The sequence below is a fragment of the Akebia trifoliata genome, chromosome 16 (genome assembly GCF_017979445.1).
Source record: "Akebia trifoliata isolate Shusen 1 chromosome 16, ASM1797944v1, whole genome shotgun sequence".
NCBI classification, from domain to species: domain Eukaryota; kingdom Viridiplantae; phylum Streptophyta; class Magnoliopsida; order Ranunculales; family Lardizabalaceae; genus Akebia; species Akebia trifoliata.
The window spans coordinates 645,646-659,452 of record NC_141390.1 but is presented as its reverse complement, the minus strand read 5'-3'; the positions used below and the strand labels follow the sequence as shown (position 1 = coordinate 659,452).

Here is a 13,807-nt window from a genome sequence, read left to right as displayed (position 1 = left end):
ACCATCTACAAAAAGAAGTTGAGATCCAAAATTCAAAGGGTGCCACCTATGACATTTCCCGTTTCAAAAGCCAACCTGATCATTGATAAGACCACATGATCATGACCATCCAATCAGGTTGATTTTATAGACGAGGGATATTTGGGATTTTCCAGATGGGACCCATTCATCGGTGGATATACTTCACCTTTACAGATTGTTGGTTACATGTGGCTATTACCACGTAGCCAACCTGATCATTGATAAGGTCACATGATCATGCCCATCCAATCAGGTTCATTTTATAGACAAGGGATATTCAGGATTTTCCAAATGGGACCCATTCAATGGTGGATATGCTTCACCTTTACAGTTTGTGGGTTACCTGCGGTTATTACCACATAGGATGCTTGAACTTATGATTTATCGTAAAATGTAAAGTATTTCAGAACCAACCCCAAAAAAATTTCGCTATCTGGCAGCTCAAAATCATCAAGATCGAAAGTCTCCGGCAAGGTAATGGAATGATATGGTGCAGTAGATTCTTCTGGTGGCAGATCAACTGCAGTGGAACGAAAAGCTTGCTTTACCTTCAGCAAAGCCTCACTGCAATCATGAAAAAGATAATTCACCTTTCGAGAATATATCCTGACCACCCCAAGCAGAAGATGGCTAGATAACCGAAGTGCGATTGGGACATCAGGGAATAGAATTGAGTCTGTGACAAATAAATTCAACAAAAATCAGACAAGATAAGCAGACCATGAACATCAAGGACAGAACAATTAAAAGAAATAGATCCGAAGTTCGAAATGCAACCATGAGAAATACCATTTCAGCCTTACTTTTTAAGAGAGTATCGTTGCCCTTGTTCAGTAAATCAAGCATAAAATATTATGGTTTTCAGTAATTCAAGGGCATATCTTGTTTTTCTAGCTGATCAATCATTAATAGCAATATTATTTTTCTTTCTCAATTGATGGCCTTATACTATAAGGAGAGGACTGATACTCCAAAAAAAATTCCACTAAAGCAAAGTTAAGAACTGACACTCCAAAAAAGTAAGGACCAACGTCAAAAATATCTCAATTTTGAGAAATAGGAGAAGTGTATACATTCCTAGACCATGTAATCCATCGATACAAGGAAACATGAGAATAGGAGCTGTACAATGAAATGTGACAGTAAAGATTTATAAATGGAAAATAATAAGATCAAATTAGACTTTGAGAAGATGAAACCAGCAAGTGTGATGCCCTGTCATCTCAGGTGCACACCTTACTAGAGGCATGTGCCCTCTAATGGTGGGGTGAATGATCAGTCTGTTTATATTATTAGATTGTGAAGTGCTTCATCAATGTTACGTCCTCTTACTAGTGCATCAAGATCCTCTTTCGTTCTTCCCGATTTAATCGTAAAGTTCCTAATTTAATCATGAAGTTCGTAATTCAATTGCGAACTTCATAAAAGTCATGACTCATTGAAAAAGTCATGATTAAATCGGTGAAGGAAAAGTAACGATTTAATCACTTTTTCAATAAGTGGGAGACGGTATTAAAAAAAAAAGGAATTTTTTTTCCTTTATTTCTCTTATGTTCTCTTTACTTAGCATTTTAAATCCTTAAGCTATGGTATGAGAGGAATGAGATCATTGCTTGCAAGACTATATGAATGGTGGACGTCATTTTTTTGTACTTTGAGAAAACATTATACGGCCAAAATTTTCATCTTTAGACATAATGTTTACAAATTATGCATGTGCTATGCACAAACTATTCAAAAAACAATTTAATAGAAAAATACAATTGAACTTTCCAATGTATATATTACCGTACATTGGATTGCTAATTCATTGGGTTTTTTTTTATTTTTTATTTTATCGATAAAGATAATTTTATTAAGAGAAGGAAAAACAAGGGGGTCGAGAAGACCAACCCAACACAAAGAAAAGAAACAAGGCAAAAAGATAAAACAACAAGGCAAAAGCAACACAACTTTCATGACAAAGAACAAACCCTATCCCATCTCACAACAAAATCTTCAAAGAAGACCCCCTTAAGCACCTTATATAGTTTGCTCCAAGAAAACATGAGCTCTAAAATAGAAAGAATTAAACCCTCCAGCGTAAATTCTTTTTCTTCAAAGATGCAGCGGTTGCAATGATTCCAAATACCCCAACAAATTGCGAAAGGAACCAAGAACCACAGAATCCGTTTAGAAGACAAAAAAAATCCTCCCCACGTCAACCAGGACTCCAAAGCCGACTTGACTGACCTGGGAAAATAGCCCACGATACCAAACAAAATAAAAAATGCGCCCAAATGTGATAAGCCACCCAACAGTATATAAGTAAGTAATCCATTGTCTCCGCCTGAGACTTACACATACAACACTGATTTGGCGAAATAAAACCCTTCGTAATTAACTGATCCATAGTTGCGAGTCTCCCTAAGGCCGTCATATAAAGAAAAGTCGAAATCTTCGGAGGAATCTCACCACCCCAGACAAAAAAGTGAGGAAAGGACGATGTTATACTAGGAGCAATACCATCATATAAAAACTTAACCGTAAACTTCCCATCCCTAGTACCTCCTCATACTCTCTGATCTTCCGAAGAGCTCTCCATGCAACTATTCTCCAATCTCCCAAGATTATCCACCTCTCAATCATTCAAAGATCTTCTAAACCCAAAATCCCAATTAGTCACCCCATTCTCAATACCTCTGAAGCACGAGATAACTTGATTCTTCTTCAGCGACAAGGCAAAAAGATTCGGGAAAAAATCCTTAAGAGGACCATTCTCACACCACCAGTCCTCCCAAAATCTCACCTTATTCCCCCTCCCCACCTTACATTGCACTCATTTCTTGAGATACGGAAGTCTTCTGAGAATACCTTTCCACACCCCCAACACACTTTTAGCCAGACCGCTCTCCCACCCATTCACGTTCACCCCATATTTATCCACAATTACTTTCCTCCAACGACTCTCTCAATCCTCCCCAAATCTCCAAAGCTACTTCCCCAACAAAGCCAAATTCATGTAACCAAAGTTGCGAAAATCCAGGCCCCCATTATTTTTAGGCAAGCATAACTTTCTCCAACTCACTCAATGATGTTTTCTTGAACCCTTTTTTCCATGCCACAAAAAGTCCCGGCATATTCAATCCAATTCCACTTCCACATTCCTAGGTAGGGAGAAAAGTGAAAAGGTGTAAATGGGAATGCTGGTCAAAGCACTTTTAATGAGAGTGATCTTCCCTCCTTTGGATAAAAGCTTTGCTTTCTAAAAGCTTAGTTTCTTCCTCATCCTTTCAATCACCGACTCCCAAATCTCCTTACTCTTATAACCCATGCCGCCCTAGGGAAGTCCCAAATATGTGGATGGAAAAACTACCATCTGTACTTCTAACAAAGCCACCGCCACCTCCACCCCTTCCACCTCTCCTACTCCAAACAACTTACTCTTACAAAGATTGACCGAAATTCCAAAAATTGCCTCGAAGCATCCTAGCATACCACTTAGAAAACTCAATTGTCTCGACGAGTGATCCAAAAAAATCAAAGTGTCATCCGCAAATTGGAGGTGAGAAATCGCATGCCCTCCCACCGTAGTGAAAAAGTCAGTAAGCTCCCCCTCTACTACCGCCTTAGATAGCATCACACCCAACGATTCCATAACTATTACAAACAAAAAGGGGGCGACAACGGATCTCCTTGACGAAGACCCCTAGAACTTCTGAAGTAGCCCATTGGGGATCCACTAACCAAAATTGAGAAGGTAAGAGTGGAAATGCATTTCATGAACATCAAACCCACTTTTCACCAAACCCCATTCTCTTCAGCAAATACTTTACCAGATTCCAGTTCACATGATCATAGGCTTTCTCAAGATCCACTTTGCAGACTAACCCCGGGACTTTATCTTTTCTACGCGAGTCAATACATTCATTAGCTATAAGAACCACTTCCAGAATTTGTCTTCCTGCTACAAACGCTCCTTGAGCCGGACCAATAATATTTTTTTTTTTGAAAAGTATAATATATTGATCAGAAAGGAAGACAAGAAACAGAGAGGGAGAGAGCCTCAAAGAAAAGTAACAAAAAAAAAACACACTAGTCGTTACACAAAGAGTGCCATCTAAATACAAAATCATCAAATGTAGTTCCTGCGAACTCTATGTTCTGCTTTGACCAAAGGTATAGCAAACCCAAGATCTCCAAGAAACCTGCATAAAAGTTGCTACTCTTGTTATTGAACACTCTGTTGTTTCTCTCGTTCAAAATCCCCCAAGTGAGAGCCGAAGGAAGCATCGGCCAAAGGATCTTTTTTCTGGTATGGAAAGCGTTACTGGTCCATTCTACTAACAACGAGGAGAACTTACGAGGGGGGGCCCAGTTAAAATGAAAAAGACCGAGAAAAGTCGACCAAATGTTATAAGAAAAATAACAATGGATTAATAAATGATCAACAAATTCCCCATCACTCATGTAAAGGGGACAACAATTGGGAATGATCCAACCCCACACAATCAAATTATCCAACGTGAGAATCCTACTGAGAGAAGCTAACCACACAAAAAAAGATACTTTAGAGGGAACTAACCTGGACCAAAAGATTGATCCCACCAAGGAACTCTCTACATTAGAGGAAAGCCACTTATAGAAAGACCTGACAGAGAATCTCGAATCCTTAGCCCTTGTCCATTCCCACTTATCTTGTTCGTTGTCGTTGAGATGAACTGTATTCATGAGATCAAGGAAAGATGTCACCTCAGTTAGCTCCCAATCATTAAAATTTCTTCTAAACCCCAGATCCCAAGTAGGACAGACTCATTGCCAACCAAACACTGCTAGATAAAGCGGTTCTTGTTGATTGAACAAGTGTATAAAGACGGGAATTGGACTGCCAGAGGCAATGTGCCACACCAACTATCCTCCCAAAATCTAATCCTATCTCTCAAACCCACTTTGAATCTAATCCCTCTTTTAAAATCCTCCATCCCTTTAAGAACCCCTTTCCAGACATTGCACCCATAAGGATCTTTAGCCTCGCCGCCATACCATCCTAACCTCTTTTCCCCGTACTTGGCCCTAATAACCTTCCTCCACAAGCTACTCCTCTCTTCGCCAAATCTCCACAAGCCATTTTCCTAACAGAGCTCTGTTTGCTAATCTAAGCCCCCTTATGCCCAGACCCCCATTCTTCTTAGGCGTGCAAACCACTTTCCATCTGACCAAATGATACTTTCTCTTGCCCGTCCTATCATTCCACAAAAAATCCTTCATAAGCCTTTCCATTCTAATTTCGACAGATCTCGGTATCGTGAACAACGATAGGACATAAACCGGAATACTCGTTAAAGTGCTCTTAATCAGCGTAACCTTCCCTCCTTTCGACAAATAATTGGCCTTCCACCTGCTTAACCTTTTCTCTAGCCTCTCGATCACACCATCCCAAATTTTAATACTATTATATGGTGCTCCCAACGGTAATCCCAAATATGACGTGGGAAGGGTATCGTGCCCACATCCCAGCGTGGTTGCCATCAAATGAATATCGGTCACCTCTCCTACCCCGAAAAGCTTACTCTTCTGCAAATTAATATGTAATCCTGAGATAGCCTCAAAGCAACATAATAACACACGAAGCGCTCTCACCTGATCCCTCGAATGCTCCAAAAATACAAGTGTATCATCCGCAAATTGAAGGTGAGAAATTAATGGTCCATCTTTCACTCTAAACCCCGAAAGCTTACCTATATCAACCGCTCTTGTGAACAATCTACCCAAGGTTTCAGTAACAATAAGAAACAAGAACGGAGATAATGGGTCCCCTTGCCTCAACCCTCTCGACCCCTAAAAAATCCCGCCGGACTCCCATTGACGAGAATCGAGTAAGACACCATAGTTACACATTTCATTATCCATCTGATCCACCTCTCCAAAACCCATCCTTCCCATCATGTATTCTAAGAAGTCCCAACTCACATGGTCATAAGATTCCATCTAAGATTTGCCTACCTCTAATGAAAGCCCCTTGTTCGGCCCCAATAAGACTAGGAAGAACTTTTTTCAATCGAGTTGCTAGCACTTTGGAAATAATCTTGTACACCGAGCTAACTAGACTTATTGGTCTAAAATCTTCTATCCTTTTTGTCCCAACTTTCTTAGGAATCAATGCTACGAAAGTACTATTAAGGCTATACTCCAAACACATCTTATCTTGCAATTCCTTAATGACCTCCATAAAATCCTTTGAAACGACCTCCCAACAATATTTGAAAAATTCCATGTTAAAGCCATCCGGGCCCGGCGACTTATTCCCACTCATCGAACAAAGAACCGATTTAACCTCTTCCTCCCCTATTTCCTTTCCAACCACTCCCTCTCTTCTTCCTTTAGGGACTTGAATTCTAAATTATCCGGCCGCGGTCTTAAGGGTTCCTTTTCCTTGTACAAATCCTTATAAAAATCCACCACCCCATCCCTAACTTCCTCCTCTCCTACCCTCATAACGTTACTGATGTTAAGTTTGTCAAGCTGGTTACTTCTTCGATGGAAATTAGCCACTTTGTGAAAAAAATTTGTATTATTATCCCCTTCTTTCAACCATTTGACCCTAGATTTTTGTTTCCAACTAATCTCCTCCATAAGAGCCACTCTTTGGAATTTCAACTTCATTTCCACTCTCTTCCTTCTATCCTCTAGACTCAACTCCCTTTCTTCCTCCTTCTTGTCCAAAATTTCAATGTCTATCAGGATCTCCTTTTTTTTCTTTTCAATACTCCCCAAAACTTCTTTGTTCCATATCTTCAACTTGTCTTTCAGGAATTTGAGCTTCTTCTTGAACGCAGAACCGGGATTACCTAAGGTAGGGCACTCATTCCACCAATTCTGAATGAGATCTAAGAAATTGGGTTGAACCAGCCACATGTTCTCAAATCTAAAGGGAAGAGGATGTTATCTAGGTAGACCTGCTTCCAACAAGATAGGAGTATGATTTGAGACAGGGCTAGGACTGGCTGATTGAATCACATTTTGAAAATTATCTTCCCACTCAATATCAACCAAAAACCTGTCTAATCTGGACAACCTAGAGTTACCTTGATTGTTAGACCAGGTGAACCGCCTCCCTAGGAGAGGGAAGTCCATCAAGCAATGTCTTCCTATAAATTCATTGAACTTTCTCATCCCTTTAGTAATGTTCGAGCCCCTATTCTTCTCATGAGTAAATCTAGTAACATTAAAATCCCCACCTAGAGCCCAAGGATGCTCCCAGTAACCCGCTACATCTTCAAGTTCCTCCCAAAATTGTGTTCTCTCCTTATTAATGGTTGGGCCATAGATCCCTGAAAACACCCATTGAAAATTTTCATCTCGTTTCCTGCATAAAATAGAAACCGAAAAAGCCCCGACTAAATTGTCCGTCACTTGAACCCGTGCTCTATCCCACATCATCAGAATACCTCCAGCTGAACCTATAGCGGGAAGGGCTATCCAGTCAATGTTTCTCCCCCAAATTTTCTTAATGATCTTATCGTCACAGTTAGCTAATTTCGATTCTTGAAGCGTGACCATAAGCGGATTTTTGCTTTTGATAAAAGCTTTCACTGCTGCTCTCTTACCCCTGTCACCTAACCCCGTAACATTCCAAGACAATACTTTGAACGACATTGGGAACCTATCAAGACCCACTACTGACCAAGACTCCTATCTCTTCTCCATCCTAACCACCTCCTTTTCCACTCTTATTCTGATTAAACTCCTTGTCATCTCCAAGGGAGCAACTACCACCAACTCATTATTGTCGCCATCCCTATAACTTCGGATTTCTTGAGGGTACTCGTAATCCATTTCCCCATTCCCATCCTCAATTCCATACGTTTGATTGATGCGTTTGCAGTCCTCGTCTAGAGTAGATCTATCTCGCATATCCCCTACAGCCACTCTCAAAATTAGGGAAGACTCCCTATCCTCTACCTCTGGCACTAAGCCAAAGTCTTCTGCCATATTCAATGCTTCACTCACTAGCCATTCCACTGTCTCCAATTCTGTCCTAACTACCCCTGCCTCACGAGTCTCTATTGTCGGCTGACCCATGTCTCTTTCAGCCCAATTGCCGTCACTATACACCTTTGTCTGATTGGCAACTGCCCCCTTACTTGATATCTGAGTAGAGAGTAATGAAGCCCGAGCTAACTGACTGTCATCTTTCCTGTTCTCTTGTCCACCTTCCTTCTCTTGGACGTACTCAACGGATTGAAGGGAGTGAAAATAGGCTGAAGAATACCAAGACCTGTACTCAGAGAAAACACCACATGGAACAGACAAAGGAAGATCTATAGACAGAATCAATGACGTAAACGAGAAAAAAATTTGGCCTCTAAATCGGGGAAACTCGCCAAGACATAATTGAAATACCTGAGGACAGGAGAATGGGCCAGTAAATACTTTAACCATTAATTACCCATGTTTTTGTGCTCATCCCGCCTACTGCTTGGGGTTTCATCAACGATCGAGCTAACTGAGTGTTGTCGAAGATCAGTTCGCAGTCTCCCCCAAATTCTAGTCACAGCAACTAGATGGTGGTCCAAATGCGCCTCTCTTCTATTCTTCTGTCTTGCAGCTATTGGTGTCTTCGTTGCCTCGACAGAATCCATTGTAGAATAAGAAATTCCACCAATCAAACTGGATTGTCCCATTTCTGTAGCTCCCAGACCTGTACCGATCATCTTATTATTTCCTATTCTACCATTCTCTCTGATAACAGTCGAACATGGGCCCATAACCACTGTTGAATAACTACTAATCCCATTCTCAGGCTGCGTCCACGATTTGGACTGCCCATCCCCAACCATCTCTACAACATCCCTTCCATCGTGCTTGGACTTACCATACGGAGAAGAAGGCTCATCATAAACCTCTTCCCGGCTGAAGAAATCGCTAAAAGCTTCATCTTGAATGTCCCTTTGAGCAGGTTCGAAGCATCTCTCCGTATATTTCCCCGCTTCTAAGTCCCCTTCATCGCTTAGACTCTTTCCTCTCTCTCTGATCTCTATCTCAGCCTCACCATGTGCCTCGCCAGCTGTAGACAGAATTTCATCTACATTAAAACCACTCCACTCCTCCTGTACCAAGGCCTCGATGGGATTTCTCTCCTTCAAATCTGGGTGCTGAGACAATATCGACTGAGTTACCTTCATTGACACTCTCTTCTTGTTGCGTTTAAAGAACTTGATGGATTGATGTTGTTGAAAAGAACGTCGACGGGCCTGCTGCAGCTTAAGTCCACTTTTCTTTGTAATTGGGCCTCTACGAATCAGATCCCTGGATAACTTGCCCAACGTCTTCCCCACTGGGCCTGCTGTCGTTACCGATTTGTCTACAGATGGGCCTACACAGCCCAGCCCATCCCACTAAAAGTCGAATAACCTTCATCGTCAGGAGAGAGCCCAGCAATGACAACATGGGGCCTCACATGCTTCGGCCCAATATCAACAACATTGGGCTTCTTACGTTCCACTAATCCATAGTTACGCAACCACCTGGTATAGGCTAGGTTACGAGCTGCCTTTCGTAGTAAATACACCGTCAGACGATGTGGCTGCAGGTTACTACTTCGGGCGACACATGTCCCTAGACATTGACGAAATTTGAAAAAACACTTCTTTCGCACGCAAACTCTCATGGGATTTGATATTGCCCGAACATTTTTGATAATCCCAGATATCTTTTTCCCCACACTGCGCACATGTTCTTCCTGCTGAACTTCCTCATTGACTACCTGTATGCCTGAGTCCATTAAGGTTCTAGCCTTAATATCAACTCCTTTCCCCACCCCCTCTAAGTTTTCCAATCGCTGAACTTCATCTCCTGCCACCTCCACGCCTATCCTATACTTGAACCCATCCATCCACAATTCAATCCTCGTGGCATCTTCCACGGACATCCTCGGACTTTAAGCTTCGCTTTATCTAACCTCGCGTAGTGAAGAGTATTTCGATCCACCTCTAGCAGTCCACCTAACTGAGTGCCTATTTTTCGAAAGGCATCGGAAGTCCAAAGGTGGAACAGTAGACCTCTAATGCCCACCCAAGTCCCCTTCTTGATCCAGTCTGTTTTAATTGCATTGCAATCCGCGAACCACGGTCGTAGAATGAAGGACTCGTTGCCAACTGAAATTATTCTCCTTAAGTTCACCTTTTGAAATTATGTCTTGTTACCCACCATAAATAATCGAGTAAGTGGTTCCCACTCTAACAGTTTTAGTTTCTCAGCCTTAGGGAGGGATTGTTTCATTGCAGAAAAGAACTCCTCCCAATCCGCCTCTAGAGAACTCGAACTGCAAATAAAGGCCCATCTCCACTTCCCAAACATAAAAGCATTGTTGTACGTTACTTAATCTCATATCCATAGCTCTTCTCCTCTCCTGACACTATTGTAGACTCTGTCTTAGAGTCCATGAAATGGTTAACACCCTTCGTCCATGGATTGGCTGGCCCACTCTCATCCACCTGACTCTTCAACTTCTCATCCGGGGTTAAACGAGCTTTAACCGCATTGCTAACGTCTCCCCATCCATCACCCCTTGAGCCTGCTGGGAACACGATCCCACGGGATCGAAATTTGTCCGAGAACTGTTGGAGTTTCAGGAATCTACCAAAAGGGTTATGATCCCCTTGAATCAGAAAAATTATGCCGTTCTTCGAATATTTCACCTTATCAAACTTCGCTGAAGTTCTCGCTACTTCAAGTTGCTCAAAGACCCATATAGCTTCCTCCTCTAGCAGCTGAATAGTAGATTCCGATCTTCTGCCCTTTTCCTTAATCTCAATACCTCTTCTACGTTGGATCCACACCTCCTTCAGCTCGAAAACCTTCCGCTCTACCTTAATCTTCATGATGTTACAGTCCACTCCTACTCCTGTTTCCCAAAAACGATTTCTTTCCATTACCAAGCAATTAATAATATTACTAAGCATGGACTTCAGCCTCACAGTCAAAACCTTCGAGATAATTTTATAAACTGAACGAACCAAACTAATTGGTCTAAGATCTGTAATATCTTCCATACCCAATACTTTAGGGATCAAAGCAATAAAAGTGCAGTTAGAGCCCAAGTCTAAATAACCTTCGCTATAAAAATCCTCCATAGTTACCATCACATCATCTCACTGTTCCCCAACAGGTTTTAAAAAAGCCTAGAGAGAAACCATCAGACCCCAGGACCCTATCACTAGCCAGCCCATTGACCACTTCCTCTACCCCGAACGGTCTCTCAAGCCACCTTTGATGGTCCCGGGAAATGCTGTAGAAATGAAGGGAATCTAATGTGGGCCTACTCACATGCTCCTCCGAGTAAAGGTTATCATAGAACTGCACCACCCCCTCACAAACCTCCTCACCCACCTTCCACGAACCATTGACTTTAAGCTTCAAAATAAAATTAACCCGACTGTTAAAATTAGCAATACAGTGAAAAAAAGAAGTGTTTCTATCCCCGTCCTTCAACCAACGAATTCTCGACTTTTGTTTCCAACAAGTTTCCTCTCTAGCAGCCATCCTTTGATACTCAATTTTAAAATTCACACGGCACAACCCCTCCTCTTCACCCAAGCAACCACGCTCCTCCTTTTCCTCAAGCTCTTGTAATTCCAACAACACTTTTCATTGCGTTCACAGAACCAAAGATCTCCTTATTCCAGATTTTTAACTTTCCTTTGATAGCCTTCAGCTTCAGCCTCAACACTTTCCCTGGTCTGCCTTCAAACGATAGCTCATTCCACCAAGTGTGGACCAACTCCCCAAAATCTTGTTGCTCTAACCACATATTCTCAAATTTAAAGAGTGTTGGACGTTTCCTCGACACCCCCGCCATGATTTTTTTCAAGGGGCATTTTCATATCATTATGTTAGACATGTTTCTTAATGCAATCCGTTTTACACATGATCATCTATTATACTTTCGGATACAGATCCCTTTCAGCTATTCAAACTAAATAAAATGACCTTTGAATGGCTAAAGATAGAATAGATACCGAGGTGTCTCGTACTAATGACTACTCCATTGATTTAGAATAGAATTCATAGCAATGCGTTCCATTCTACGTAAGATATGAAGTGACTCCATCTCAGCACTTATACATTGAGATATGGCCACACTCGCAACACCAAAAAATCATTTTAGCGTCAAGTCGAAGCCAAGAAAGTTTTTGCTAATATTATAAAGGTCTGTTGAGCACCTCACCTATGTCATAAGAGATTTGAACACTTGCCTTGGATCGACTTCCAGATCATAATAGTATTTTTAAATATGGAAGCATAAGGAGAGGCACTACAATGGCCTAAAGAATGTGGCGTAAGCCTCAAGGCCTAGAGTGTAAGTCTCATGAACATGCCTTTTGAATGAAACTAACAATAACTAATATGATTTTGATCATATTTTTGAATCCCATCAGATTTGACTTAGAACGAACTTTCGAGGATGATGAGATTTTATCAAATCATTGTGCAAATGAAAGGGAGGCTTGGTGGCTTCTCAATGGCTTTCTTTAAGACCTTTCTAAGACATCGTGGGTGAGGAGATCATGTTAGTCATCAATGACTTTCAAAAGAATGGTGTCTTAGATTATTGGCCCAACAATAACTTTTTAGCTCTGATTCCCAAGATATAGAATGTTGAAGATATCAGAGATCTAAGGCCAATTAGCTTGGTGAGATCATTGTATAAAAGTCCAGGGCATAAGCAAATAAACTCAAGGAAGTTACGAATAGCATTATTGGGCTAGAACACCGAGCATTCGTGAGAGGGCATCAAATCCTGAACGAAATCTTAATTACTATGAATTTATTGACTCTAGATCAAAGAAAGGGACTCCGAGCATGGTTCTCAAAATAGATATGAAAAAAAAAAAACTAATCACCACGTTAGTTGGCATTGCTTAAAGTAAATGAATGGGAGCATGGAATTCGGGAAGAAATGGATTGGATGGATCATGAAATACATATCCTCGACATCCTTTTCCATTTTGGTCACCAAAAGCCCAATAGGTTTCTTTAGAAACTTGAGAGGGTTAAGGGAAAATGACCCATTATCCCATCTCTTGTTTTTAATCATAACTAAAGATTTAAACCGAATGTTTAGAAGAGCCATTATTGGAGCAATATTGGGTTTCAAGGCAAATGCAGAGGGCGCCCCCATGAATTCTCATCTTCAGTTCGTGGATGATATAATCGTTTTTTCTTAATGATTTTGTGGATCCATAAGCTTCATGAGGTGTTTGTTGGTTTGTTTTGAGACAGTTTCAGGGAACCTTAGAAATAGCAAAATTTTGGAGTAGCCTCTCCTGATAATATCTCCTTGCTAACTTGCTCTCTTAGATGCAAAGTGAAGTCCTTTCTATCTTGTTATTTAGGTTTTCATTTCGGTGTTGCCTTCAAAAGTAGGATCATCTAGGATCTAGTCATCAAACAAATTGGAAGATGTATAGGCCCTTGAAAATCAAGGTACCTTTCAAAGGGAGGGAAATCGATCCTAATTAAAAACACATGTCAAACATTTCACTTTACTTCTTATCCCAATTCTCCATTCCCGAATCGATTGAAATGAGGTAAAAGAAGTTGATTCGAGATTTTTTATGTAATCATAAAGAAGGAAATAGAAAATTCCACCCGGTAAGGTGAAATTAGATTCGCCTTCCCAAGAAGAAGGGAGGGCTCAAAATTAAAATTTTAGAATCATGCTCTTTTAGGCATCTAGTTATGGAGATTTGGGGCTGAGATTAAAGCCTATGGAAGGAGGTCATCAAGAAAAAGTATGGCGGGG

The 13,807-nt window shown here is 41.1% G+C and overlaps 1 protein-coding gene across 1 annotated transcript in view; it reads right to left on the bottom strand.

The window, feature by feature from the left end:
• Nucleotides 1-13,807, bottom strand: part of SYN4 (sister chromatid cohesion 1 protein 4) — a 32,357-nt gene that overhangs the window by 15,797 nt on the left and 2,753 nt on the right. Inside the window, 1 exon segment of the mRNA XM_086428081.1 lies at nucleotides 436-697. Within this exon segment, the coding sequence (XP_086284207.1) occupies nucleotides 436-697 (262 nt within the window).